This window comes from Citrus sinensis, chromosome 2 (genome assembly GCF_022201045.2).
Source record: "Citrus sinensis cultivar Valencia sweet orange chromosome 2, DVS_A1.0, whole genome shotgun sequence".
Classification (NCBI taxonomy): domain Eukaryota; kingdom Viridiplantae; phylum Streptophyta; class Magnoliopsida; order Sapindales; family Rutaceae; genus Citrus; species Citrus sinensis.
Window position 1 is genome coordinate 8,342,600 of NC_068557.1, and position 25,412 is coordinate 8,368,011.

The 25,412-nt window shown below is 32.7% G+C and overlaps 1 protein-coding gene across 1 annotated transcript; it reads left to right on the forward strand.

The window, feature by feature from the left end:
• Window positions 1–5,872: 5,872 nt before the first annotated feature.
• Window positions 5,873–24,832, forward strand: LOC102624087 (histone-lysine N-methyltransferase, H3 lysine-9 specific SUVH4). Its single transcript, XM_006468833.4, has 15 exons — window positions 5,873–6,529; window positions 7,145–7,222; window positions 8,973–9,041; window positions 9,782–9,836; window positions 9,978–10,084; window positions 11,594–11,770; window positions 13,222–13,320; window positions 14,458–14,556; window positions 14,744–14,793; window positions 14,883–14,971; window positions 22,512–22,686; window positions 22,772–22,877; window positions 22,971–23,159; window positions 23,923–24,159; window positions 24,435–24,832. The coding sequence occupies exons 1-15, from the start codon at window positions 6,104–6,106 to the stop codon at window positions 24,546–24,548; spliced, it is 2,070 nt and encodes a 689-aa protein (XP_006468896.2). The 5' UTR covers window positions 5,873–6,103; the 3' UTR covers window positions 24,549–24,832.
• The last annotated feature ends 580 nt before the right edge of the window (window positions 24,833–25,412 follow it).

A 25,412-nucleotide genomic window follows, 5' to 3' on the forward strand; every position in this document is an offset into this window, starting at 1 on the left:
AAAGGAAAGTGGAGAGCGTACTTTTGGCGTTTTGGGCTTTTGTTTTCCACCTTTTCATCGCTTTTGGGTCCCATGAGCGTCTTTCATGCAAATATTCATGGCATGCAAGTTTGTAGGGACACAATTAGCCAAGAGTGGCGTTATTTTCTTAATTTGGTAAGGGCTCTTTCATTTTTACTTCATTAATTTAACTTCAACCAATTAAGTCATTAAATCTGTTTGTTTTTTCAACTTAGAGAGTGTTTGTTTTTTAACTTAATAACTTAAAGTGACTTAACTTAATTAATTAAGTTAATTAAAAATATTTATTTTTATAAATTTGTGAAATTTTATAGATAATTTTGATTTAATAAAATAAGTTCATTTTTTTTTACTTTTTCTTAAATCGAAAAACCTAAATCAGCGAACTAATTTTTAATGTAAAAAAAATCCCTACTTTATTATTTATTTTTCATACCTATCTTAAAATCCGCCCATGTACATTTACCCACTAAACTTATCTTTATTTATTTTTTTAAGTTGTCATGGAATCCCTCTTCACTTTGCTTCTCTCATAAGTTCTTGAATCTTCCATTATTAGTAATCAAAAGTATTATTTTTAAGATCTTTTTATGTAATTATATATTTTTTATTAAAAAATAAATTTGTATATTATAATTAAAAAATCATTATGTATTCACTTAAATGAGGTTTGCTTATATATGATAACATATTAAAGTTGTACTAATGTGTGTGTGTGTGTGTGCGCGCACGCACATACATACATACATATATTATTTGACATTCAAATTTAGGAAGACTACAAATGTAAAGGTACATATTTTTAAATTTTTGAAGTTGAAAAAAAATTAATACTTATTTTCAAATATTCAAATAAAAAAATATTATTCAGATTCAGACATTCAGACCTATTCAGATTTCAAATCAATTCAATGTATTCAGATTTCAAATAAAAAAATAAATGTCATTAATTCATTAAGTTGTTAAGTTATAAAGCCATTTTTTTTAGCTTTTCACTTAATCTAAAACAGTTTAAATGATATCATTAAAAGATATTCTCCAAAATATTCATATCTAATTAATTAATTTTCATCCTTACCAAAATAAAATTTAACAATTAGCATTACTGTCCATCTTGTAACTTCTGATAATATATTGGTAGACTATAATTATTTTTATCTTTTTATTTTCTTCAAATTAGCATATTTATCTTCATAATTTTTATGAATATTTTTCATATAAAAACATCATAAACTACAATAAAATTGATTAACGTATACTAATTTAGAATATAAAGGGTTGTATTCAATTGAACATGATTTACACTATAATAATATATTATCTTATTTAAGTTTTTTGAGATGTTTGTTATTTGTTTAACATTTATAATTTGTAAGGGCGCCAATATACAAATACTAGATTTTAAATTTTTTAAGTTAAAAAAATAATTTAATGTTTGTCTTTAACAATTAAAACAAATCATTCATATTCAAACATTCGATACTATTCATAATGCAGATTAATTCAAATCTATTTAGATTTTAAACAAAAAAATAGATGCCACATATATTTCTCTATTCTAATTTTTTGTTTCTATTTTGTTTCTAATATGCTTTTCTTTTAGCAACTTTTAAGTAATCCATCTATTAGAATTTGATTATTAATATTTTCTTTTTGTTTATTTTTTAAAACCCTCTGAAATAAAAAAAGGACATTTGAATAGAAAATTTAAATTAAAAAATCACTTGATTTTATTATTTTTACCAAAAATTCGTAATACATATAATAATCATAATATTTTTAAAGGAATATATAATTAATAATTTAATCAAAATATAATTTCTACTAAAGGTCTTTTCAAAGATACATCTTCTCAAATAAACTATTAAATGCATTTTCGCTATTTTTAGTTTTCATCATTCATCATAAAGCAAGTTGCCACCAAACGTACTTAAAAAAACAAAAATGTCACATCAAAAACCTCAATTTTTTCTCCTAAAATTAGTATAAAAAATAACATTGACAAAATAATACCAGGCACTTTAATTGTCAGTGACCCCATCCATTCAAGTGTATCTAACGGCTGAATGAAACTATGGCACGGTACCACAATTACACCGTAACCAAACCCCATTATGGTGATGAGATCCTATCTCAAAGCTCCACTTATATTAAGATAGAACTATTTGAATCTATTAATTTCCTTTCAAGCCCTTTTTTTGATTAAAATAATTATCAAATTACAACTTCTTATTTTTTATTCACTAGTTCTCAAAAATTATAAAATTACCCTTATCAATTATTTTCTTTCTCCATTGTAACAATGGTTAAAACATAAACTGGCTTCTCTTTCTATCAATTTTTCTTTATCTACTCTTTCTTGCTGAATTAACTTTATCTTTCTCCTAATCTCTATTATTACATTATCAATTTTTACCTATTGTTATCATTTAGAGTTTGTGCTTATCTGAGATTTGACCAAAAAAAATTCTAATAGATTCAGAATGATATAAGAACTTTTATTTTTGAGTTTATATGATAAGTATTGATCATTTCATTTTGTTTAATTACAATAAGGTTGAATTTGTTAATATTTGAATAATTTCATTTATTAAATGCAAATATGCAATACAATGAGGGTTAAATGAATTTCAACGAGTCCACACAATATTGGGATTCATTATTAGAGACTAGAGTATTGATTCCCAATGGGACGTTGGGAGTATAACCCATTCTCGAGATTGACTAAATTACCACTACTACTTTTTCAATTTTTTCAAAACACCCTTTGTACAATACAAAAATATAAATTAAAAAAATTGCAAATCCCTAACTCTAGCCGATGAACCCAGCACCTTTCTATTACCTCAAACGGTTAAATTGATCTAGGAATAGGGATGGCAAAAATCCCTACGGGGACGGGTACCCTTGGGGATTTTCTCCATTCGGAGAGGGTATGAAGATAATTTCATACCTAATTTTTTATTTGGGGAGGGGACAGGAATGAGGTGTAATCCCCATCCCCTACCTATTTCCCCATTTTAATTTTTAATTTTATTTTAATTTTTTAAAATTACTAGTAAATAAATTATAAAATTTAAATTATAAAATTATAAATATTGGTAAAAATAAAAAATATCAAAATATTTATATTATTAAACTTTTAGGCCTAATTAACTAATTAAAGTCCTAAATTTTTATTTAGGACATTAAAAAGACCGAGTAAATTCTATTAGCCAAACATTTTTTTTAGTTTTAATATTCTTTAAATATTTTAAACTTAAATCTATTTTTTATTTATTTTTAGATGTTATAATTGCCCACGGCGAATCACAATTTTAATATATAATCTAATCTAATTTAATCTAATATTTGCTTTTGATTTGCTCGGATTTAACTATTGTGTTGTAAAGGGAATAGTCCACATTTATAAAGTGCCCACGCCACCATTGAAAAAGTTAATTTTGAATCTAAATTCGATTTTATTTGTAACAATTTTGTATTAAACTATTAATTTGTTCATGATAGTTTGTAAAAGAAGTTTGTATTCATTGCATGTTGCGTTACTTACTAATTTAATGTATGTGACTTTTGTAATAGATATTAATGTAAGATATATTTCAAACTTTACTTTTATTTGAATTTTTTATTTTAATATGATTAACTCAAAATTGAAAAAAAAATGTATTAGTTATTCGGGGATCGGGGATCCTCGGGGATCCCCTGTTATTATTCGGGGAGGGGATAGGGATTCTCTTAAGTAATTCTGACGGGGACGGGGAGGGGACGGGGACATACGCAAAATATTGGGGATGGGTACGGGGAGATCGGTCCCCTCCCCTCCCCTCCCCATTGCCATCCCTATCTAGGAAGAAGCTAATTGATCAAGAAAGATAAATTATTATTATTGTTGTTGTTGCCAACAATTATTAATACCAACAATTTTTTTAATAACAATAATTACTTTCTAAAAAAAGGACTATAAGAATATCAACTATAATAATAATAATAATGACGATGAAGATGTGGATAATTAATGATGATATTTTAATAATCTAAAATAATTAATTCTAATTCTAATATAAATAAAACGAAGTAATGGTAATAAAGTTCATTCTAATATCGTTCATACTTTTCAAGTAAATAATTTATTATGATTCATTAGTAGCTCATGCTCGATAAGAAATAACATTAAGAAAAAGTAAAAAATTAACACCATTATAGCTTTACTTAATTTTCATTCATTGTTAGCACATGTCATTGCTTTACTCAAATTTCATCCCTAAAATCGAATCTTTGTGATACAATAAATTTGAATTTTACAATAATAATTATAACATGCAATCTCTAAGTTATATTTGTTATAGCTCACAACCAACAAAAATAATATAAAAATGGATAATATATAAATAGAGTATGTGCACTCGCTAATATCTTACTTTTGTCTTATTTTTTGTGATTGTAAGTTACATTTAATGTAGCTTTAAAAGACCCATTATAACATTAATAATATTCTTTTAAAAGGATAAAAATGATAATAATAGGATGAAAAAAGATCACTCAATTTTAATGATAGTCATTAGTCGGATTGTTGGGTTATTTATAGAAAAAATGACAAATACACCCCCAACGTTTAGACAAAGAGATAAAAACCCCCCTAACGTTTTGAAAAGACATTTACATCCCCATTCATTAACGGAAACAATTATTTTTAATGAAAATAGTAATTTTAATATATAATTACCTTCATACCCTTCTATCACGTAAAAAAATAATTGTTAATTGTCTAATTTGTCCATACATGGTTAATAAAATTACAAATATATCCTGGTTGCCCAATTCCTCTATTTAAATTTTTATCAACTCTCTTCAAGCCAAATAAATTTAATCCGTTATCAATATGTCAATCATTTAAACTTGTATAATCAACAAAAAAAAAAAGACTAGTTCCAATAATAATTACAAAAATCTTATCTTAATTGTATTAAATAACATATCCAATAGACATAAAAATTGATAACGGATTAAATTTATTTGGCTTGAAGAGAGAATTTGATAAAAATTTAAATAGAGGAATTGGGTAATGAAGGTATATTTGTAATTTTATTAACAATATATAGACAAATTAGACAATTATTTTTTATGTGTTAGAAGGGTATAACGATAATTATATATTAAAATTACTATTTCCGTTAAAAGTAACTATTTTCGTTAGTGAATGGGGGTGTAAATGTCTTTTTTGAAATGTTAGGAAGTTTTTTATCTATTTATCTAAACGTTGAGAGTGTGTTTGTACTTTTCCCTTATTTATAATTTATGTTTTCTCGTAATCTTGCCTTTATTCAGTTATCAAATTTTGACTTCCAATAGTCTTCTAAAAAAAAAAAAAATTTGACTTCCAATAGCTATTATTCATTATTGTCGCTAAATAACGTCTACGGCCCTCAGATTTTGCAGTTATTCTCAAAATATAACATAATCCATTCATAAGAAATAGGTCCTATAACCTTTTAATTACTGAAATATCCTTCAAGTTAACATTGTGATGATCTTTGGAAAAATAGAAGTCTCATTTGAGGAAACGTTAGAATGTAGGGATTTAGATGTAATTTTACCCGTAATTTAAATCGCCGTATTACCAAATAACTTTTGTTTGGAATATAGGGATTTATATGTAATTTTACCCGTAATTTAAATCGCCGTATTACCAAATAATTTTTGTTTGGAATGTAGGGATTTAGATGTAATTTCACCCGTAATTTAAATCGCCGTATTACCAAATAATTTTTGTTTAACCAAAAATTCTCGAATCCGGAGCCCTTCTTGGGACGAAAAATTTTCGGAGGGAGACCGAAAATGCAAAGAGCGGGCAAACGCCACAACAGACAAAACAAAAACATTTGCAAACATATCGCGATTTAAATGCACGCGCCCTCTGCCCACTCCTAAAAAATAAAAAATGAAAAAAATTTCCATTTTTTGGCAGCTCTCCTCTCTCACTCTTTGAGATTCTCCATCTCATTTTTTCGCCATTTTCACTCTCCATAATAGAGAAGGAAGCCCTAGTTAAAAATCACTTGTGCGCCAATAAATCCGGGCGAAGATGGTGGTAGTGAAAGCGCAGAGGAGAGTGAGCGCGAGGATTCAAGAGAAGCAAAGAGAGGAGAAGCAACGGGAGGAGAAGCTGCGTTTGGTGAAACGAAGAGTTGATCTTCTCACTGATGAAATTATTGGTAATAATGGAGCTGCTGTTGATGATGGTGACGTTGATGATGAAGAAAAGAGTACTATTAATGCGTTCAGTAAAAGTAATAAAAGAGGAAGGAGGGTGAAAGATGCGGAGAATGTCGAAAAGGAGGAGGAAGTTGAAGAGGAAAAGTTAGAGAAAGGGAAAGTTTCTGTTGAATCGACGTCGTCTGGAGCTGAGTTGGTGGATGGCAATGTTGTAAATTTTGCTGAGAAGAGTGATCATGCTAAAGTTAAGGAGACTCTGAGGTTGTTTAACAAGTATTATCTTCAAGGAGTCCAGGTGTGTCGTTTTATTTTTAGCAAATAGGTATAACAACACATTTATTGAATTGTTTGAATTTTTTTTGAATGTTTTTGTTTTTGTTTTTTTATTTTATCTTATAGTACAGAGTATAGACTAAGTAATTTTTATTTTTCAACTTTATCAAACTTTTAATAACTTTGAAAACGTTCAAAAATGATTTTTATGACGATTCCAAAAACAATTGAGCAACAGTTGTTTTTTCCGCTCATCATCATCATTTTTTTTATAGTCTTTCTAAATATAGTATTAAGCAAATCTCTGTCCTGGTTAGTTGGCTTAACTGATGAAATCTCTTGTGTTTGCTTAAAGGTCCAAGGTCTGAATCCTGCTTTGAGTTTCCATAACACAATACTTTAAAAACCAAAACTCTGGGTTTAAACACATGTCTCTTGTACCAATTAGCTCTCACTATGTGCTACATTGTATTTTTGGATTCCAATATGAGTGATAATTGTTTGTGGTTAATATGTTGAATAATAATATTTTGGGCTACCAGACATTTTGTACCAATTAGCACTCGCGCTTAATGTTATGTTCTCTTTTTGTAACTTTTTGGTTCCAATCCGGATGCTTATTGTTTGTGGTTTGTAGGAAGAGGAACAAAGGTGTTGCAGGATAGTGGAAGTTGATTCGAAAGCATCAAAGAAGTCAAATAAGTCAAAATCTAAGGTCAGCATTGGCTTCAAACTTTTTCATTTCTTGCAGATGTTGATGTTGATTTTCTTTTATCTGTTTACTCTTATTCTTTTAATGGTTTAAAAATAGAAAGTTAATATGAAGATTCCATGGAAGTGAATCAATAGAACTATTGAAGTCAAGCTATTAAAGGAATCGAAAAGAGAGAAACACATTGCTGAAAAATCAACCAACTAAACAAGAAAATATATTTTTTGTTAGGGTAGATAAAGGGAAACATAATCTTGCAAAAGTGACTTCAAAACTTGTGAATATGCTAAAATGTTCCTTCAATGTTGAAGTTCCTCGCATAATGAATCTTCAAATATGCACTTATTTATTTCCATTCAAATAATTTGAAATGAAGTAGCAGTAGAGAGACAAATTCTTTGTATAAACTATTTTATACCAAATGATTTGATAATATTGTATGATTGCAACCAGGAATACATTATTTATTATTGTTAATCACATTGATGTTTTTGTTTTCATTTAACCAGTACTTTTATACCACACGAATTTCTAAACAATAGTTTTTTTCTTTAGTACCACTAAAAAATGTCAACTATGTTTAATATCAGTTTGTATACGGTCGTTTTTACCCTACTACTATTCAAAAGATGATGTCCAATTATGGGAACTTTCTTCCCTTAACCAAGAGCACAAAATTTCTTAATAATCCAAGACATGGAAATCAGAATAACCATTTCAACATAGCTTCCAAGGTGGGAGCATTCCATAATATTTGAGCTAATGGCCAGTAGAAGAAGATGGTTTATGCTTTAAGTTTCATTTGCAAATAACATATAGTTAAGGAGAATAACACATCATAGGTCTTCTTCCAGAAGTCATTTAGTCTTTCGAATCTTTGATAGTGTTCAAACACTTATAGTGGATACATTACTTCAAATTACACAATGCCAAAAGATATGTCTTCCAAAATTAATAGCATAGCAATTTTCCTAATATAGCCAAATTTTTCTTCTATAAATAACCCACTTCTATTTCACACTTAGAATGAGTCACCAGATTGCATGACATTAGGTGATCTGAATTGCATAAGAATATTCTCATATGCTTCTCCAATCCAATCTCTTAGCAGCCTTAGTCCTAATCCTGCAAAGAGTTCTTAGTATTTGTAACAATACTTGACAGAAAGCCCTTCTCCAGATACTGTCTTCACGTTCTCTTTCATTGGATCCTAAAATATTTGGCAATCAATGCAGGAGCATAAATGGTATCAAATAACAGAATTTTGAAGAAACTTTGATTTCAGATCAGTTACAAGTCAGAATTTTGATGTGATAACCAATGTTTCATGTAAATTTCTGTCTTGAAATTCTAGTTTGATGGCTTGAAACTTGTGGTGGGCTTAGAAATCAAACAACTTTTATTGTGGGCAAAGTTTTTAGACTAGTTAGTTGTAGTATGTACATTTATCATGTCAATCTAGGCATTTCAGTCTCTTCCAATTTACCAATTATTATTTGCTTATTTCCAACTGGAATTAAGTTATTCCTCCTGAAATTGAGTGTCTGATTAAGCAGGGTTGAATTTTTTTGCCTATTTTATGCAATTTGAAGTCAATATCTGAGTTGTGATGTTGTTTATCAAAGTTTCAATTATACGTTTATTGAAAGTTAATTTGCATATAAATACAGAAAGCTGGATATAAATTTGCTGAGTCTTGGTCCATAGGCTTTTGGATATTCGATAGTGACGACTGATGACAAAATTTCTGCAGAAAGGAGATGTGCCTGAAGACGAGGCTAAAAACAAGGCCAAGCGACCTGATTTAAAGGCAGTATCCAAGGCAAGTCTATATTTGATGGGCTAAAGGCTTTTTTAGAGTCTTAGCTGCACACATACCAGCAGTATTGTCACTGCTCTCAATCAAAAGTGCCATTTTATTATTCCTGGTCTCTAGTTTGTAATTTTTTTTTTGTTTTGTTTTGTTATGTTCAACCTTTCGGCTTGTTTAGATGAATGTATTTTTCTGCAATGGTTTAAATTTATTTGTTAATTGCCTTTGATGATATATTTGTAAAATGACCAAGAAGCTTGAAACTGGCCCTTAAGGCCTTAATGCAGATTTTGACAATGGAGGATTTTGATGTCCATAGATTTGCTCAAGTTTTGGATTTGAAGTCTTACTTTAATTTCAGTATTAAGACCATTTTAATTGCATGTAACAAATCTGTCCTTACCTTGAAAGCTGCAACTTTACTTGCATATTTGCGTTGTTACAAGAGCCTCAAGGTGCAGATAAAAATTTTATAACCTTTAGCTTCCTTAATTAGTTACATTCTGTTGACATCCCTAATTTTTGCTGCCTATGGATTATGTATGATGTTACATAAGATTTGCAAAATGTCTTGATGGTAGTTATATTTTTGTCAACACTTGCATCTTGTCCTGTTGCTGTATTTGTAGAAGCATATACTACGTTAACAACAAATAATGATGGTTGAAACTATTGTTTATTGTTGCAATATTTTTACGTAAATTAGTATTTTGTCCGCTATCCTTCAAAAAATTATTGTTCGTTGGCAGATGATGAAAAATAATGAGATATTGTACTCCGCAAAAAGAATTGGTGATATTCCAGGTTGGTTTCTTCACTAAATTTTGCCAACATGATGCTGTGTTTCACTGTTATTGAGTTTTATTGGCTATCATATATACTTATTTAACTCTTTTACAAGCTTGACCTGAGCTAACAAGGTCTTGGACTTGCTCTCGATGATAGGTGTTCATGTTGGGCATCAGTTTTATTCACGGGCTGAAATGGTTGCTGTTGGTTTTCATAGTCACTGGCTGAATGGAATTGATTATATGGGGATGTCCTACAAAGGGGTAACACATTTTTCTCTGAGATTTGGGATATCTGAAAAGGAGTATAATTGGATATTAATGCACATTCCTTTTATGTGTAGTTTGTTTCCAATTTGTATTGAATTATGTTTCAGAAGAAGGGTGTTTGTTAAGTGTCTTTTAACCCTATTCTATATTATTTTATTTGCAGGTCATTGGATATACTTTAACCTTTATTTGGACTGTGAAACTATGCGTGATTAACTGTACATTATTACTTACTGCTCAATTTCAATTAGACTTGTATGAATATTGAGAATTTAAGGATGGGATGAAGGGCTTCTTTATGTGAAAATTCCTTTGAAGTAGATGTGTGGGCGTTTATAAATGGCCTTTTGATGTATAAGTTGGCGGTTCCTCTTCTCTTCTTCCCGAAGTACTCTTGAGGATTTATGTAGTTCCATCCAAATTTTTTACTTTGTTGGTAACGGGGCTATGATAAAGTTTTGGGAAGTCAGAGGCATTTGTGTATATCCTATCTTTAATTTGTTTCCATGGATTTAAGTTACTGGTGAACCATGACATGTCTGTTAATACTATGGAAGTTTGATGAACGTATTTTTGGCTCATGGCTTTAAGACTATTCGGCTTTGAAGTCCAGACTCTTAATCATAGACAAACTTGTACTGATCTCACCTCCTCATCATAGTGTAAATTGAATCTTAAATTGCATAGGAATCTTATTTGGAGAGGAATCTTATCTAAGGAGTATATGATGTTTATGAAATCTTTAAAGGGTTTTTTTCTATGTGATAATTGAACTTCTTTTTGATCAGTTTGATAAGAGCAAAAGTTTATTGTAAGAATAAGATCATAGAAAGATGAACTTTGATGAAACCGTAAATATTATAATTGTGCTCCTTACCTAAAAGTTTAACTGTTTAGGCTTGTAGGTCAAGTGGTTTAAGTGATTGCTTAAAGAAGATTACTGGGATAAATTGTGTCTTTCAGTGATGCATAATGTGCAAGAGAGATGTTTAGAGTTTAGAGCATTGGTCAAGGACCTTATCTTGCAGTGCCTCATTAGCACACATCTTTGACTCAACAACTTTAAGGCTTTTAATCTCCGTTTGATGTGGCTGTACTTCTTATTGTATCTTTATCAAAAGAGTTCTTGACTTTAGTAGAAGGAGAGAACCACTATCTTGTGGGGCTCATGTGCAAGAAAAATATTGATACCTTTTTTTTTTTAAATTTAATTTTATTTGGAGGGAAATCGAGGATACCTGGAAACTTTTTGAGGAGATTCTTTGGTTTTCTAGTAATCATCTTTTTCCCACCCGCCGCTGCCCCTTTCCCCCAATTTTCCTTTCCCTTTGCAATGTGTTCTTGATTGGGGGTTCTATTTTTTGTTATTATCTACCAAGGATAAAGTCAATCCTTTTGAGTCTTTTCTATATTGAATAATTAGACTACATGATACCGTTCTTTTTCTCCTTGTCATTACACTGAATCACTTCCTTTTATGTCATTCACCTCCCTCAATTTCAGGATTACAAAAATTATACATTCCCACTTGCTGTAGCCATAGTCTTGTCTGGCATGTATGAAGATGATTTAGATAATGCTGAGGATGTTGTGTATACTGGTCAAGGAGGACATAATTTAACTGGTGATAAGCGTCAAATTCGAGATCAAAAGTTGGAACGCGGTAATTTGGCACTAAAGGTTTGTACTTATTTTTTTCCTCTAGATAAATATTTTGTGTTTCATCTTCCCTGGATATCTTTTCGTCACTAGGGACTAAAAATTGTGTCATAGCATTTATTGCTAATATGTAAATGCTAAACTGACTCTCTGCCCTAGATTCCCTACAATAATATGGCAACAATGTGAGCATGGTGAAGGCAACCGAAATCCCTTTCCATCCATGTGAGCTTGGTGAAGCCCTAAACCTCGTGTACCACTCATAAGAGATTTTACCAATAAACTAGCACCCTCGCAACCATGCTACATTTTTTATCCATTTTTGCAGTAATGAAATCATATGACAACAGTTTCTCTCGTACTCCTTTTACATAGGAATATTGATTTTGGCTTGTTTAAAGTTTACTTTTTTCCTTTCGAAAGGAAGCAGAGAAACTTTTCTAGAATAATATAAGATGCAAAAAAGGATTACAAAAGTGAACCATAGATCTGCAATCATAGATCCATGATCTAAAAGGCCTTTTTGTTTAAGTTATAATGTATTGGCTATTTTTTTATCATGGAAAATGCTTTTTCTTTATAAAGAAAACTATATTTGATATAATTTTTCGAGACTAATTGATGCTGATTTTATGAATAACTATTTTAGATCTTTACTCTTTATTGCTCTCAATGAATGCAGTTATTACTTGCTGTAACTGGTTTGTCCTTTTAAGGAAACTTAAGGCAATGTTTTGATGTACTTTTCTTTTGTTCTTAAGGGGGGCCTTTTTGTTGTCCCCTTGCCTGGATATTTCCTTTTTGTTTTATTAATTCCAGTGCTCGCTCACTTTGGGGAGATTTATTAAAAGAAAAATCAATGTTTTGCTAATTACTTTTTGAGCATTGTAGACTAAAAGTCTTTTAAGTTCTTAGTACACATTTGGTCATATTATGAAAACTTTTTTGAAAAGCAACGATAGCAAAATGATTCTCTTTCAAGTATTTATCAAATTATTTTTCCAAAAATGGCTCCCAATGTCTTTGGGCTGCTCTTGAGTTTATCTGCATTGGCATTTTTATTTTTTATTTTTTGGGTCTCATGTTAAGTGTAAGTTATAGCAAAAATTTGTTCTACATGGTTATGATCCCCTAATTAGTCAATTAAGAGGTAAAACACAACTATGACCATTACAACCTGTTTATCAAACGGGTGACAGACATGACACAATTAGACACGTTTAAGAAACTGGTCATTTTTTGTATATTGACACAAATTGACTTGATAGATACATTTCACCCATTTTACACTATCTGTTTGGTATCTTTAAAGAAATGCAATCTATTTCAACTTTTTTTTCTAAAATTTAAAGCAATAGTGCCTAATAATAACAATTGGTCAAATCTTATGCACATTAACAATGTATGTTGTAGTGTAGGTACTGTGGTATGGTACCTGAATTATCTTTAATTTTGTCTGCTTTTGATTGCAGAACTGTGTGGACCAAGATTTGCCGGTCAGAGTAATTCGTGGTCATGACTGTTCTAGTAGTTACACAGGCAAAGTGTACACATATGATGGCTTATACAAGGTGTTTTCTCAAATTAAACTTTAATGTCGTTCTGTATATTTGCCAATGACATTTGTGTTTCTGCATTTTTCGGCATTCAATAATGTTTACTGAGGAATTGGTGAACACTAAGATTATAAGAGATGCTAATAATCAAACTGTAGCATATTTCTTTCCTGGTGGTTAATGGTTTTATTTTGAAGTTAGGACCAAAACTGTGCTCAATAGTCCAATCAATTGCTATGGACATTTGAATGGTTAAAAAGTTATCTTTTGTTAAGAATCTTGCTACCCTTCTCTGCATGTATGATGGAGTTGGCCGATCAAGATTAATCAGAGTTGAAAATTATTTAGTTTGGCCAAATCAGTGTTGCTTTCACTTCCTTGTTTATCTGGCCATGTTGTTACTAGGCTTTTATTAGTGAATTAGATTGTAATATTCTCTTTTTGGGCATGCTGTGAATATTGTTTTTGGGCTAGAGTTGAGTTCTGTCTTTCAGCACTTCAGCTTAAGCTTTTTGGGATATTAATGGTGTTTTGACATGGTATTAGAGTTTGTCTAACCTGCAGATCCTAAAATGTTCACAATTCTTTTGTTTGTGTTTGGATCAGAGACAAGTGTATGAACTAAATTCAGCCTTGTATTCTGGGGATACTGGTGTTTAAATACTATTGTTGATTAGAGTTTTCATATTGTTGCTGGGCTTTCTGATCTACTTAAGTTTTTGATACAGTGATAGCAGATGAAGCAATGGTCCTGAAAGAAGGCCACACAGCATACTACTTAACCATGCGTGTGATTGCTCATCTATAATGAGCTTGATCTATGTTCGAATAAGTTGAATAGGGGATAGCCAGCTCTTGAACTCAAATCCTTCATGGAAAATGACTTAATAGTATTCCGTAGAAAATTGCTGCTGGGGCTCATAATAACCCTTTTAATGTGACTTTGGATGACTGCCTGAATCCTATTATGTTGTATTTAATTTTTCTGTTGTAATATGACCAGTTCAATATATAATCTTTTGTTTCTAGCAAAAACCAACCAAAAAAAAAAAAAACAGACCAGATTTTTCACAATGTGAACTTTTAATTATACAGTGTATACAATATGCTAGACCTATTTCATGGAGTCTACTGGGCTTTTTCTGTTTGCAGGTTGTTAAGTACTGGGCAGAAAAGGGCCTTTCTGGATTTACTGTCTTTAAATACCGCCTGAGGCGGCTTGAAGGGCAACCAATACTGACAACTAATCAGGTTTTTGTCTATGTTTCTGGTTGCAATTTTCATACTTCTGGATGTTGTTTTATATTTTGTTGGATTTTGCATTTCATTTTGTGGTGCTAAATTTTCTTTGATACCTATATTTGATGATTTGTTTTGCATGACGGACTAGTGACCATCCTGATATTGATATTCAGATGTTTGTTCTCTGTAATCACAGGTTCGCTTCATTAATGGACGTGTACCTCAGTCTCTGTCTGAAATTCGCGGGTATCAAAAGAATTGTTGTTTATTTAGAATAGTGTTTATGACATCACATATTTGAAATGTAATTTTATCCCATTCTTTTATTGGCATAGGTTGGTCTGTGAGGACATTTCGGGGGGTCAAGAGGCTTTTCCAATTCCTGCTACCAATTTGGTTGATGATCCACCTGTTGCGCCCACAGGTAAGCTGTTGCTGCAATTTAATTATTACTTTTGTATCAAAAAAATTGCAGAGTTGACTGAGACATTTGGCATTATTTACTTGGTTACTTATGTTTTATTTCAATTTTTTGAGTGACTTAAATGTTCCATAACAAAGTATAACACAGTTAAGTGCACAGGCATCTCTATTTTATATATCAAGGACGTGTTATTTGAAAAGAGAAAGAGAATAAAAAGATGTTGAGATTTATAAATTTATGTCCCATACCCTTCTTAGAGTTTGTAGTGAAATTAATGTCCTATTGGATACTGAAAAGAGGCTTGTATTTCAACATTCTGGCATTCCTTGTCACCCACATCCTCTATGTATGTAAATTCTAGGTTCTCTAACCAAATTTTATATTTGTGATAAGAATTATATTTGATTTAAAAAGTGATAGGATTACTGGTTTCCTTTTTAGCATGTCATGATAAGAAATGCTTAACTACATTCTTTGTAGGCATTTTGTTATTAGGTCAAATTTCTTTGGTTTTTCATCTCAGTGATGTGCACAGAGTACTTTATTGGTTCTGTGCTCGTTTTTGTGATGTAAACATGTAGGTGTTTGTCTTTGATTGGCCTCAAGTTTTGAATAACTTTATTGAGCATGTTAACATGCCCAAAATGAGCTGTTTGTTTATCTTTGGATTGTTGAAATGCACATGGCTAAATTCTCTTTCACTTGATTGGAGAAAGATCCATTCTTGTTGGCTTGTTGTTTAAATCCACCTATGAAAGAGGACTGCTAATCTCCTTCTTTTAGTTTTTAATTTTCCCATTTATGTCGAGTTTTAGCATTCATCATGTGATTTAATCATCTTTCATTTATTGAATTGTATTTCTCCTTTTCCTACTAATTTTAGTAAATGTCATTGCTTCATATGGGTACCTTTATTTATTAATTTTTGTTTTGTGGATTACAAATGAGAAAAAATATTGGGAAAATATTCCTCAGTCATAGAAGTTGCAATCTTTACATTATATATTAGTCTGACTAGGCTACATAATTACGCTATGGGAAATTAAGAAAAATAAACTATATAAGGAAAGAATAAATATATGTACACAAAATTAGGCTATAATCTTTGACTTTCAACACTCCCCTCAAGTTGGCTCGAAGATATCTTTCATTCCCAGCTTGGAATTCTGTGATTGAAAGACTTGTTTTGATAATCCCTTGGTGAGAATATTAGCTACTTGCTTTTGAGTAGTAACATATGGAATGCATATCAACCCTCTCTACAGCTTCTCTTTGATAAAGTACCTATCAATCTCAATATGTTTTGTCCTATCATGTTGGACTGGACTATGACCAATATTAATGGCAGCTTTATTATCACAGTACAGTCTCATTGATCCAGTTTTCCACACTTTTAACTCCATTAGAAACATTCTCAGCCACATTAGCTCGCAAATCCCCAATGCCATTGTCTAAACTCAGCTTCAACACCTGATCTTGCAACCACTCATTGTTTCTCGCTTCTCTAAGTAACTAGATTTCCCCCAACAAATGTATAACCCGATGTTGGCTTTCTATCAACAAAAGATCCAGCCCAATCCGCATCTGTATATGCCTCAACCCTTAGGTGATTATTCATAGAGAATAAAATGCCTTTTCCTAGAGATATCTTCAAATATTTCAGTATCCTAAACACAGCTTCCATGCACTCTACATTAGGAGAATGTATAAATTGACTCACAATGCCTATGGTAAATGTAATGTCTGGATGAGTATGACACAAATAGATTAACTTTCCAACTAACCTTTGGTATTGTACCTTATTAACCAAACTACTTTTAGTGCTTGCCCCAAGTCTATGATTGGATTCTATAAGAACATTGCTAGGTTTGCATCTTAACATTCCAATTTCTTTCAAGAGATCCAAAATATATTTCCTTTATGACAAATATCCTTTTGCGAGACCTAGCCACTTCAATTATGAGGAAATATTTCAGAGAACTTAGGTCTATAGTTTTAAACTCTTTAGTTAACATCTTAAGTCTTTCAGTTTCATCTCTGTCACTTCCAGTCAAGATAATATCATCCACATACACAATAAGGACAACGAGCTTATCTTTTTTACCATGCTTAAAAAACATGGTATGATCACTATGGTTTTGTCAATATCCACATTTGAGAATAAATCTTGCAATTCTGTCAAACTGTTTTATTTCATCGAGAATACTCCTTTAGCTTTTGAGCATCATCTTGATTTTGTTCGGTGGATGGTTGAATTTGTGAAGAAACTTGCTGTTCATCAGTTGGGTTTGGTTGTTTTTGTGGGGAAGAGCAATGTTGTTCCTCTTGCTGATTGTTATTGGAAGGTGGCAAATTTTGTGAAGAGCAAACTATCAAAGGAGAAGTTGAATTTGTGATATTATCTCTAAAATATGGCTCACCTAAGTGTGTGGGTTTTGGAAAAGATTTAAGAAACTGATCTTTGATATTATATTCCTCCTCGTAAAGAGAGGTTTTGGAGAAATAAGGCTTAGTTTCAAAAAAGGTCACTTCTATGGTTACAAAATATTTCCTAATTGGAGGATGAAAACACTTGTACTCTTTTTGTATAGGAGAATAACTCAAAAACAGACGCTTGAGAGACCTAGGATCAAGCTTACTTTTATGATGATTCTTATCATGAACAAAAGCAACACACCCAAGAACTTTAGGAGGAAGAGAACTAAAGGACCGAGATATGGAATAAAGTTGCTGAAGAAGTTTGGTTGGAGTTTTAAACTTCAAAGTACTAGTAGGCAATTTATTTTTGAGATAACGGGCAATTGAAACCGTTTTACACCACAAATAATTTGGTACTTCCATGGTAAGCATTAAAGATTAAGCAACTTCAAGTAATTGTCTATTTTTTCTTTTTGCAACTCTATTTTGTTGGGTGGTATCAACAAAAGAGGATTGATAAACAATTCCATTCTTAGTCAAATAATTTCCCAACATAGAAGAAAAAAATTCTTTGCCATTGTTAGTTCAAAACACTTGACTTTTTGCTTGAAATTGGGTTTGAACCACTTTGAGCCTATTTGGGAGTGTGAGGTAGCTGGGCTGCCAAAGCCCAGCTACTAAGGTGTTTGGTAACACTTATAGTTGGGCTTTGGTAGTTTAGCATATTTTTTTTTTTCCAGCTTTTACTCAACAACTATAGTTTTTACTCTACAGCAGCTGCAGTTTAAAAGTTATAGCACCTCACTCCCAAACACACTCTTTATGGAAGATTTGGCAAGTTTTAGAAACTTCAAACTTTTTTTTTTATTAAATACACCGAATAAACTCAAGCATGATCATCAATAAAATTGACAAACCACTTAACTCCGAAATTATTGGCAAAACGAAGAGGACACCTTACATCACTATGTATAAGAGAGAAAGGTTGTGAAACTTTATAAGTTTGGCCAGGAAAATGAGTACAATGATGCTTGGACAATTCACACTTGACATTTTGAATTGATGTCACTCTTATTCTTAAATAATGTTGGGAACAACTTTAAATATGAAAAATTTGGATGTTCTAATCTGAGATGCATTAATCTAATTTCATTCTCACTAGGCACTTGAGAAACAATTTTGTCAACTAAGGATAGATTACTCAAAGCTTTAGGCTCCTCTTCGAAATAGTAAAGTCCATCCACCTCTTTAGCACTATTAATCTTTTTCCCTGTACACAGGTCCTGAAATTCACAATTGGAAGCAGAAAATTTAGCCATACGGTTCAGGTCTTTTGTAAGTTTATTGACAGACAAAAGATTATAAGACAAATTAGGGACTTGCAACATTGATTTAAGATCATTGTTTTAGAAATTGAAATTGAACCTTTTCCTGAAGAAAGAGACCTATTAGCCATTTTCACCTTTTGTTTACCAAAAAGAGGTATGTAAGTAGAGAATAAGTTGGCCAAACCAGTCATATGATCGGTTGCCCTTGAATCAATGATCCAAGGGCAAGAAGTATTTGAAGAGATACCGAAAGCATTTAGAAAATTACTTGCTTGGGCTAGATTAGAAGGTGTTTGCATTGGCGTTATTAGTCGCAGCTTGAAAGCCCTTTGAATTTTGTCCAGAAGACTTATTACCCTTGAGTTTTGTGGCCTTCCATGGAGCTTCCAACAAAACTCTTTGGTATGTCTCAGCTTACGGCAATAATCACACCAAAGTTTATCCTTATCATTTTTCTTTTTGCTCATTTTTTTGTTCACTTACCAATGCTAAATCAATAGCACAAGTAATCAAGGAAGAATTATCAGTATTAGAGTTGCTCATCATTATTGCACATCATTATCTTTCTTCTACATTCTTCCCTTCTCACATATGCATTGACTTCCCTAATTGTGGGAAGAGGTTCTCTGCTTAGTACTCATCCTCTAACTTCATCCAAATCTAGTTTTAGACCAGCCAAAAATTCAAACACCTTCTCCTTTTGTAACCTCTTAAATTTTTTACTGTCATCTCTACAATTCCATTCTCCATCATAGTACAAATTCAATTCTTGTCATAAGCTATTCATGATATTGTAATATGCAGTCCCAGTGTCACTTCCTTGTTTGGTTTCATGAATACGACTCTTAAGTTCGTACTATTGTGCAGTATTTCCTAGATCAGAATTTGTCTTTGTGATTGCACTCCATAAATCTTGTACTGATGGTAAGAAAAGAAATGACTGACTATTGTGAGGATCCATTGAATTAATAAGCCATGACATTACCATAGAGTTTTGTTCTTTCCATATTTTATATGAAGGGTTGTCGGCCTTTGGTATGTTTATTGACCCATCAAGATAGCCTATTTTACCTTTTCTCTTCACATACAACTTCACATACCGCGACCATTGCAAAAATTTTGGCCATTCAATTTGTGAGTTGTAATATGCAATGACAGATTATCAACTATTGGCTTGAACATGTTTAACATTGACACCGGGGTTGGATTCGCTAACATTTGACATTTTAAATAAGAATTTTAAAGTCACAGAATAAGATAAAACCCTAAAGGTATTGGCGGCTGAAAATTCGTGGATAAAAAACTTGCCCAAAAACCCTAATGTGGGCTTTAATACGATGAGAAAAAATATTGGGAAATTATTCATAGAAGTTGCAATCTTTACATTATATACTAGTCTGACTAGGCTATATGAGGAAGTGATAGGACTTAGGGCTAAATTAGGGCTGATTTATTATTGATTGAATAAAAAAAGAACAATCCCGACCTACAATTCAAGAGGTAGGTCAATCTCTCTCAAATTTCCTAATTGTTCCTAACATTAGACAAAACTCAACATAAACCCTAAGTGACTCCATAATCTCTTATTTATACATGAATTCTAATTAATAATAAAATTACTAAACTGCCCTCCGCCCTTAAAATTACTAAAGTGCCCCTGCCTCTTTATAATTGCACCTAACATAAGTTTTCATTGGTCTAACATTACTCTCCTTCCAAAAAGACACCTTATCCTCAAGGTGAAATCTAGGAAACTGTTGCGTCTTCTTCCTTCTTCTTCTTCACCTTCTTTTTCATCACACACAGTCAGGACTTGTAGTGATTCATCCTTACATCGATGCCTCGGTGAAAATTTCTCATCGCATCGAAAACACAACCCCTTCTCCCTCTTATCTTGAATCTCTATCTCTGTGAGGCATTTGAAAGTCACCCCTTGTTGTACCCCACTAACCCGATCTCTTTGGGAATCTCTTTGCAAATCCATTATTTGCATTTTTTAGCTTCTCGATGGTGTACTTTGGAACTCTCGTTGAAACCCAAAGTTTGGGTTTTCTGTCCTACCAATGGTGTGCTGTTTCGGTATGAAAAATCGACTAAACTGCTCCTATGAACTCGTTCTACCGTGTTCTTATCCTTAATCATATGTGCTAACTTCATTGACTCCCCTAACCCTCTCAACATTAACGAGCATAGCGAGGCTCCAATTTTTGGCTTCAGTCCCTTCATAAAATTCCCTTCCAATACCGCCTTCGAGATTCCCACTAAATGCCCCGATAGCAACTCAAACTTCTCCCTATACTCCATGACCGTTCTCTCCTGAATCAGGACAAAAAATTGTTCGTGCAAATCTCCCTCTTGAGTGGCCCGAAACCTCTCCAACAGCCGGTCCTTAAATTCACCCCACGATCTCAATGATTGTCGTTGTTCTTGCCACTAAAACCACACAAGGGCCTTTCCCTCCAAACATAATGCCGCCGCCATCAGTTTTTCCTTTTTTGAGAGTTCATTGATTGCGAAATAGCGCTCAACCCTATGCACCCATCCATAGGAATCCTTGCCTTTGAAAATAGGCATTTTTAGTTTCCTTGTCTTAAAATCTGCTCCAAATTGAGTCAGCCCCGCCCAATTTCGCGCCATTGAAGGTCTCCAACCTTCCGAATTTACTCCAATTTCCGCAAATCCCGAAGGCCCGGCCCAAAATTCTCCTTGCCCAGCCCCATATTGGGCTGAAATCCCTCGCCCAGCTGCATTCCGATCATAACCGCTCTCTTTCTCGCCGGTAACCCCTCCTGTTGGCCATCCGCCCCTAAATCCAACCTGTCTAGACCCAAAATCACCCTGCCCAAGCCAAAATCCAGCCTACCCCAGCCCACAGCAGCTCTGCCTCATTCTGATGCCGAAACATTGATTCCCAACCTTAAATTGCCTCCACCAGCTGCGTAACCCTTAGGTCCACCGGCCTCAGCCGCAACCCAGCCTCCTTTGCCACGGGCAATGCCAGGAAATGCTCCCCTAGGTCGTAAGTTCCCTAGGCTGACCTCCCCGCCACCAAATCCGTCGTGAACTGTTGTCCCTGGCTGTGTAAGATTGGTGGTTTTCAGCTCTCCGCCCTCTATGCCGTTGCTGAGCATGGGTTTTGTGTCGCCAGATTTTTCTCCCACCACATTGCCTTGGCCTGTTGATACTGCCAGCGGTGGGTTGTGGTGGAGTTTTGTCAATTTCAACAACATGGCTTCAAGGGATTGAAATTTTTGTTGAACGTTATTAAATTGCTCATCAATGGTGGCCTTGAGCGATCCAATCTTCGCCTCTAATTTTTCTTCAAGCGCGTCCACTTTCTTTGCTGCCATTGTCTTAGGATTCTTGTTCTGATACCACTTTGATAGGACTTGGGGCTAAATTAGGGCTGATTTATTATTGATTGAATAAAAAAAGAACAATCATGACTTACAATTCGAGAGGTAGGTCAATCTCTCCCAAATCTCCTAATTGTTCTTAACATTTGACAAAACTCAACATAAACCCTAAGTGACTTCATAATCTCTTATTTATACATGAACCCTAATTAATAACAAAATTACTAAAGTGCCCCTGCCTCTTTATAATTGCACCTAACGTAAGTTTTCATTGGTCTAATAGGAAGCTATAGGAAATTAAGAAAAATAAATTATACAAGGAAAGAATAAATACATGTACACAAAATTAGGCTATAATCTCTGACTTTCAACAAGAAAGATATTTTATATATATTAGAATTATCTTTTCTTTTCGGTGCTAAGTTGTCAAAATTTCAGGTTTCACATATTGCAAGTCAATGCAAGTTGCAAAAGGTGTAAAGCTTCCAACTACTGCTATTGGATGTGATTGCAGAGGAAATTGCTTAAATTCCCATGACTGTTCGTGCGCCAAGCTAAATAGTACTGACTCTAAGCATTATGACTTTCCATATGTGCATCGTGATGGTGGCAGGTAAAATTTCCTATGCAGGATGGTTTATCGCTGGTTTATTCATATGCCTTCCTATCTGATACTATTTTTGTTTTTGTACCACCAGATTAGTTGAGGCGAAGGCTGTTGTATTTGAATGTGGTCCAAAATGTGGGTGTGGTCCTGATTGCATCAACCGAACATCTCAGAGAGGGTTGAAGTATCGGCTCGAGGTTTGCCACTGTGACTTTGTATTTTGTTATTCCTTGTGTAGAATGGTTTTCTTCATTGCATGTTTAGGCATGCTAAATTAGTGAATGTAACAGGTCTATCGTACTCCAAAGAAAGGGTGGGCTGTTAGATCTTGGGATTTTATACCTGCTGGGGCACCTGTCTGTGAATATATAGGAGTACTCAGGAGGACAGAAGATCTTGATAATGCGTGCGATAATGAGAATAATTTTATTTTTGACATTGATTGCTTGCAAACAATGAGGGGGCTTGGTGGAAGAGAGGTACTGTTAGAGTTCTTTAGTGCATATTTCATTTTTTTTTTCATTTTTGTGTAATTCAATCACTTTCATAGTCAAGTGGTTCAGTAATTAAGTCTGTCAGGTTTAAACTTTAAAGTACAGACAATATTAATGACTGACTTTTCTGATGGTTGTGCACTCCTTTACTGGCAATGCAATACAATTTTTTTTCCCTGTAACCCAGTTTTATGGCTTCTGCAATAGTAATTTCAGGTGGGTATAATTTTGTGAAATTAATTCATTATTTTATCTATAACTCATTGCAGGACTTAGGGCAACAATCAGCATGCATGTTTATCTTCCATTTATAACATTTTTGCCCTCTCAATGTTCTATACTTATTCCCTCATTATTTTTTGAGTTCACTGTCAGAATAAAATCATTAGATGATGTCAGCTAAGAATGGATAGGGACCCTTCCAGATCTGGGCTCTCTCAAGCTTTTTCTTAGGCCATGTGCTTATCATTGTTCTTGTATGGCCAAGATTTGTTCTTTTATTGTTGTTTATTTTCTTTGTATTTGCTCGGATAAGATCTCTTACATCATGTATGAATAGAGGCTAAATTGGAAATGAATGGCTGAAAACTAATAATTTTGTTAATTTCTATTTATGAATGCATATATTCTTTATAATTGCTATGTTCATTAACTGTTTCATCTACTCAGTTGTTATTTCATCCTCATAGGTTTGTTTTTTCTTTTATGCTACAAGGGATAATTATTCATTTGAATTCTCATATTACAGAGGCGATTGCGTGATGTATCCATCTCGACTATTTATAATTCAGACCGACCTGATGATCAGAAAGTTGAAAATACACCAGATTACTGCATTGACGCCGGTGCCGTTGGAAATGTTGCAAGGTTCATCAATCATAGTTGTGAGCCAAATCTATTTGTGCAATGTGTTTTGAGCTCACATCATGATTTGAAACTTGCGCGAGTGGTGTTATTCGCAGCAGACAACATACCTCCATTGCAGGTTATTCAATGTTCCTCGTTCTCCTTCTTATCTCGGTCATTATAAACAAATTTTCTTTAGACTTTTGTTCATACTCACTTAGAACACTTAAACTTCTAGGTAAAGGCCTATAGATAGTATTTAAACTTTAATAACATACCTCAGCCAGCAATTGAATTTAAAGCTCTAACTTATCATTCTTTTTTCGGCAATGTATCAGCTTGAACTTTCTTTCAATCTAGTCTTACCATTTAAGACTAGAATTTGAACTTAACATTGTTCTTGCTGATCTATAGGAGCTTACTTATGACTATGGGTATGAACTAGATAGTGTCCATGGTCCGGATGGGAAGGTAAAACAGATGGTGTGCTACTGTGGGGCAGAAGGCTGTAGGGGTCGGTTATTCTAGATTAGTGGTAAATTCAGGTATTGTCCAATCTTAGCCATTTTGGTTATATAGTATTAATGTTTTTTTTTTTGTTTCTATTTTTGACTTCGGCTATTATCAAGAATAGTGATCTTGCAAGTATTGATGCACCAATTGTTGCTGTCAATGGTGCTCAATTATAGTGTTGTTTTGGTTAACTGTATATTGATGATGCTATAACTCAAGAGAAACAATGAAAAGAAAATTGGTTTAATTGTAAAACCAACATTTTGATGAAAATGTATGAAATGTGAATTACCTTGGAATTTGCATGGTTGAAACTACCGTTCTCAAATCTCCATATAGGCTTGGCAAAATCCGGGTCCGGTCCGGGTTTTGGTGTTGCCCGGGACCGGACCGGATGAGAGAAATGCAAACCCGGACCCGGGTTAAAATCCGGTTTTTCCGGGTGCGGTCCGGGCTTGAGCCCGGCACTTTCCGGGTCTGGGTTTTGATCCGGGCTTTTTAAACCCGCATGTGATAAATTTAATTTTTTTTCAATTTTTTTCTTCAATTTTTTTTTAATTTCTCTAACAATACAAATTTTAAAAAAGAAAATAATCAAATAAACTCATTCAATTTTAAATTTTAAAAAAGAAAATAGTCAAATACAAATATATAACACATTAACAATACAAATTTTACACAAATGATAAATAAAAATTATTTCAATCTACTTTTTAATACCTAAATTTATCCAATTTCTAACTTAAACTCATTCAATCTATATATAAAATAAATAAATTAAATTCAAAAACACAATAATTACACAATAAATTTAAATAACATCCAATATATCATAAATTCATAATTATATATTTATATATAATATATTTATTTTTTTAA